The sequence below is a fragment of the Rutidosis leptorrhynchoides genome, chromosome 1, assembly GCF_046630445.1.
Source record: "Rutidosis leptorrhynchoides isolate AG116_Rl617_1_P2 chromosome 1, CSIRO_AGI_Rlap_v1, whole genome shotgun sequence".
Taxonomy (NCBI): Eukaryota; Viridiplantae; Streptophyta; class Magnoliopsida; order Asterales; family Asteraceae; genus Rutidosis; species Rutidosis leptorrhynchoides.
This window is the reverse complement of record NC_092333.1, coordinates 91,001,327-91,007,016: the sequence shown is the minus strand read 5'-3', so window position 1 is coordinate 91,007,016 and position 5,690 is coordinate 91,001,327. Positions and strand designations below refer to the sequence as shown.

Sequence of the window (5,690 nt, the reverse complement as noted above, 5' to 3'; positions counted from 1 at the left end):
GTAGTTGTTACTGTTTTACAATAGTTTCTTTTTAGTTGTAAAAAAGTTGCAGGATTACTGTATATCTAGATTTACTGGTTTCAAATTTGTTTGTAAAGTATTATGATAGATAGTGTTAGTTATAAAAGTTGCAAGTTTTTATGCTTTGACCATATACAGCTTTGAAACCTGTGGTTGGAAGATGTCTCAGATTTGAATCATGTATAGGACGAATAAACGACGTGTATTATTTGAGTGGATTGACGAGTGAGCAATTTTTTTTTGTGAAGGGCCGTGATTTACTGGGCTTTGCTGCCAACCTGATAGAGGCAGCTAGTGCTACTGTTTGCAAAAGGTGTAGATCGGCAGGAACAACCCACCTCTGTGTTTCACAAGAGAACCCACCAAACCCATCCCGTAAAAGTTGGATGTCACAGAATACCCCTTGTGACGGGAACAAGACTAATCTCTGTAGCAAATAGTGTAAATATTTGACTAATATCATATTAGCAAATGGCTTCCACATAGCGGACCCGGACTTTTAAGGTAATGGGTACCATTCGCGGTGAAACGCGTTGGTAGCTCGTGATATTGTTGATGCAAGTGCTTTTTTATTTTATTTTTCCTTTTGCATAGCTTTACTTCAGCTACACTATCCATTTCTATTATCATATTGGTAAAAAATCTTTCACATAATATATCATTATAGTACTTTCATATGCATTAAATTTTATGGAAATGAGTTAAGAAATTTCATCTGTAGATGACCAGGATCTCCAATGAAATCTGCGAACTTTTGCCAAGTAAGCCGAATCTCGTGAAGAAAAAAGATGAAGTTTAGTTGATTGTATCACCTATTAATTGTGTTGCCTAAGACTTTACAGAAAACAGAAGGCTACTTATACAATTATCAGATCCAAATCATTCAATTTATAAGCATAGTGGGATTATGGTACCACCAATAACTTCGCACATTCGACACACAATAGAAGGGATGTTTGGCATCAATTTTGGGGTGTGGTTATACGCATCAACTATAAAGAACAGGTTGCAGTAAAATGTGTTTGCAACTGTTTTAAGTTGTGATAATCAGCTATTAAATACATAGTTTATATAGACAATTTAATACATACATTCTTATAGAAAAACTGTGTCACCACTCTAAAAATCACACAAATCCACTTTCAGTTGTGTTTAATTGCATCTTAATTGAATGATTCAGCATTGATGTTAAAATTATTCATGATTCATGATTCAGCGCGTTTATTTGTTACATATAAATGCCAAATGATGTTGAACGACAAGGAAATTTATGTTGAATCAATTAGAGTTTTGAAATAATCTTAACCATTCACCACCACATTCATTTCCTTTAGTATCCTACTCAAGTTACATCCAACACAACTATCAAACAAGTATATATTTTTATTTATTCATGTAGACACATAATACGTTAATATTTCCTCCATTCAAAGTGTTCATCAAGAATGTTTATCAAATACTCCGTAGCTTATTTTCATTCAGATGCAGATTCAATAAGATCCTTTTAATCATTATGATTTTAAACTATTCAACACTCAATCATTCTCTTTTATCAAACACAACCTTACGGCATTAAAGAAAAATGAACACACCTCACTTTTGGTTATCACGAACTGATTGAAAACACAAAAGATTAGTGAAAATTACAATTGTATTTAAACATATTAGAGTGACAAGCGAAGCGTGGTGGGACCACTTTCTAGAGTCACCTTTAAATAAACGGTGCGTAATAAACCTCATGTATAATTAAAATAAATGGTAGCCCCGGAATGTTGAAAATATCGTCTACTTTAAGTGTGTCTTTTCCTTAAGGTCAAAAGAAGTAGGCTCCATGTGTGAAAATTTGTGTCTATATAATGCGTATTAGAGACGCTTTCATATTTCTGTAATCAATGTGCGAACATTCGATTAGGATATGCCATTTGAATTCGCCTATATAAGTTTGTGTATTCTTTCATCTGAGAGGCATCGAAGTTTACACACTTCTCTCTCAATCTTCTAACAAATCTTTGAGTGCAATATTAATATCAAAGTGTGTTTAATAAATACTACTTTAAATACTTCTTTATTTCAGTTTATAACTTTGTACTGATTAATCCGATTAAAGGAGAAATCCAATACTATTGTAATTTTTACATTTAAGGGACGATTAACCCGATTAATCCTTATAAAGATTACACTACTCTTACACCTATATGAGTTACAATTAAAGGAGAAATCATGCACATACACAAAAACTATACTCCATAATAATTAAACTTGAAGGAGACAAGTTAACTAAAATAACAAGGTTATACCAAAACATAAAGAATTAAGAATTCGAGATGCTCACAGCCATCAAATCGATCTTGCACAGTTAGACCTTTTCGGCCATTTAGACCCTTCCATCGAACCTTAGTACACAATGTACTAGTTTTATACTTTTATTATACAAAGTGTTGTCGTTTTCTGAACCAGAAACTAGCAAAAAAGAGTTAAGTAAGCACAAATGTCGAAAGCAACAACAACAGAAAACATTGAACATGCATACAACTCTTTGTAGAGGATTAATGATGATGTTAGCTTGGGCTGAAGTGCATGTCCCTAATCAACTCTACTTGACCCTATTATCAACATCACCATCAGCCCAGAACAAATAAATTGATTTATATGTATAAAATATACACACACATTATACCAAAAGACCAAAAAGGCAAATGTTACAATAAGGTGATGTTGAATATTAATGTTAACGTCTTGGCTCATGTACAAAAAATATCTCATATCAATACTGATAACAAACAAGTAGATGTTAAAATAAGGTGATGCTGATGTAAACGTCTACGCGCTTGCAAATGACACAAATATCCCAATTTATATAAGATTGCAATTGTTACATTGATTAAAAACATGTAAACTTCATAGTCTTAAAAGCATTTCAACTATATACACATTATGGGGTATGGAACAAGCAAAACAAAGATGGTCAATCTTATTATCTTCTTCACCTATACAATGAATTTAATGAAAGAAAAACAACACTTTGTTTTGTTAGTCGCTGCTTGTCATCGGCGTATATATTTGCCTCCAACGAGTTGATACTTCTTCATCAAGATCTTATCTTTACTGCAAAAGTAGCTGCTCTTCATCTGTCTGCAACTCACTCAATCTTCTTTTAGCATAAACCGTAACAATTACAGTTGTTGCAATAGTTAGAAGAAACCCAAAAACCGTACAAAGGATCTGAGGAGGTGAAAGTGATTGTTGATCGTTTGATGCATCTGCCAATGTTCTGATCATTATACCCCTGCAATTGAAAACTAAAAACTCAGTTTCATTATACGCAAACACAAAATCGGAATTACTTGCAATTTGAAAATTGAATAATATGATAATTATTATCCCTACTATCTAAAAGACATACAACTATACAAGTAATGAATAGTAACATTTTGCGCATTAAACGTTTGTACCCTTCGCTTTATATGTTGTACACACATGGTTGCCTCACTAAAATATGACAACCTTCTAAAACTTCAAGGGATAAACCGCAAATTTTTTTGGCCAAAAAATGAATATCATAAGGATCCAATAAGGGTCCAACATAAAAGTACAAGGGGCTAAACGGTAACTTCTCTATATTTTCATAAAAAACCCCCACTATCTAAATCTTTGACGGGCTATATCTTTTCGCTGGACTCGAGTTATGTTTCACCGAAATCACCGTTAAACCCGAAATCATTTTACGAACTAAACGCATTAAATTACATTCAAAACGGAGCCCCCCGACGTAAGGCGAGGGCTCCTAAACTAGTTACTTTCAAAACACAATGGGTATGTTTGGTTAACTAGTTTTTAGATGGTAGGATTTTAGATGTATTTAAGTGTTTGCCAGAGTGTTACTGTTAAAAAAAAGAGTAAAACGACAAAAAGCTATGAGCTTTTTCTTAAACGCCAGTTCTAGTAGCAATCACACGAAGCTTTTAATCGGATACAAGCTTTTTCATAAAAGCTAGAAGCTAAAAGTTCCTAAAAGTTCCAAAAGCTCTCATCCAAACCTACCCAATGTCGCGCGCGCGCGCACACACGCACACACTCATTATTACTAGACCCCATACTAATCAAACTCTTGACAAGTCAAAAATGCATGTAGATCTTACGTGTATATAGCAACGAAAATCTCAGGTACCATCCCCAACAACGTTCCAATCAAATAAGGACCAAACTTTACATCAGTAGCCACAGCACAGTAATTGTACACCATGTATGGGAAAGGCGAAATTCTTAACAATGTGACGGCTCTAAACTGATTGAACCAGTTTCCTTCACCTGCAAGCTTCAAAAATGAAGCTTTCTTGGGGTACCTTTCTAACCACCCCTGTACAGCCACAAAATTTTATATATAGACAAGCATATAAGCAATAAACAGTTTTAAACATATTGTGAATTAATAGATGTATATACTAATTTAGTAGACAAAATGTAGTTACAAATAATCACATGAAGCAGGTGTTTGGGCATACGCATTTTTAAGCACATAAGCACTTTCGATAAACAATACTATAGTCATATATTACAAAGTACAAAGAATACTCACTTGAATTTTGTGGTAAAACAACGAACCGATGAAATACGGAATTGAAGTGCCAATAGTAACTCCACCAATGATCAAAAGAAACCCGAAACCGTAACCGAAACTCATTCCAGCCACCCACATTGAAGGTGTAGATGGTATAAATATTGTAGGAAATAGTGCAACTGAAGCAAATATCAAAACAGCTAAAACTGGTTTGCTAAAAGTCTCAGTTTCCCAATTCAAAATAGGTATAACCTCCTGAATAGAATTAAATAAAGATCAATATTCACAACACTAATACCACTTAAAATAAACAGAATTAGGGCTTTTTAGATAATTTAAATTTCATTGAAATTAGGTCAGTGAAAGATTTATTTATGCAATTAACAGCTAATATATATACCTTGTTCATTAAAAAGGGACCAATCCAAAGAAAGAAACAAACCCCCAAACCAGCTAAAAAAATCAACACGAGAGCAAGCTTTAACCACCACCAGATGAAACACCAAAAACCACCACTCGCCGTCGCTGACGACGGCGCTGGACCACCACCACCGTCCGGATCATTCAATTTTATGAAATCACCCTTGGGATCTTCGATTGCGATCTTAACTATTGTGACTACATTATTCTCTTCATACGTCATGGTAATAACAAATAATAAATTGAAATTGAAATTATAAAGTGAGCAGAATTAGGTCAATTTGATGAAATTAACACTGCGATCGGTGGATATGTCAGTAGCTGAAAATTACTCACATCAATTAATTAAAAACTTATGTGAGATTGATTAAAATTAAAAGGTTTTATTAAAATCGAAAAAGGAAAAAAAAAAAAAAAGTGAGAAATTGGGAAACGAACGTTTGATTGATACGGAGTTTAGATTGTTGTGAAAGTTTGAGAACGTTTGATATAGTGACTGCAAACCAAATATGTATTTGTTGAAGATATATTTATTTATTATTTTTTATGAATTAATTAATAATTAATTAAGTAATGAAATTAATACGTACCCAACTGGATTTTTGTATATGATATTTATTTATATTTATCATTTATTTATCATTTCAAAATTAACTAATTATTACATATTTATATTTATATATTTATATAC

At 33.0% G+C, this 5,690-nt stretch overlaps 1 protein-coding gene across 1 annotated transcript; it reads right to left on the bottom strand.

The window, feature by feature from the left end:
* Positions 1–2,865: 2,865 nt before the first annotated feature.
* LOC139862868 (uncharacterized) lies at positions 2,866–5,438 on the bottom strand. The gene is made up of 4 exons (XM_071851501.1): positions 4,980–5,438; positions 4,598–4,834; positions 4,161–4,378; positions 2,866–3,307 (listed from the first exon to the last, which is right to left on the bottom strand). Exons 1-4 carry the CDS (start codon positions 5,220–5,222, stop codon positions 3,124–3,126), a joined length of 882 nt encoding a protein of 293 aa, XP_071707602.1. The 5' UTR covers positions 5,223–5,438; the 3' UTR covers positions 2,866–3,123.
* Between the last annotated feature and the right edge of the window lie 252 nt (positions 5,439–5,690).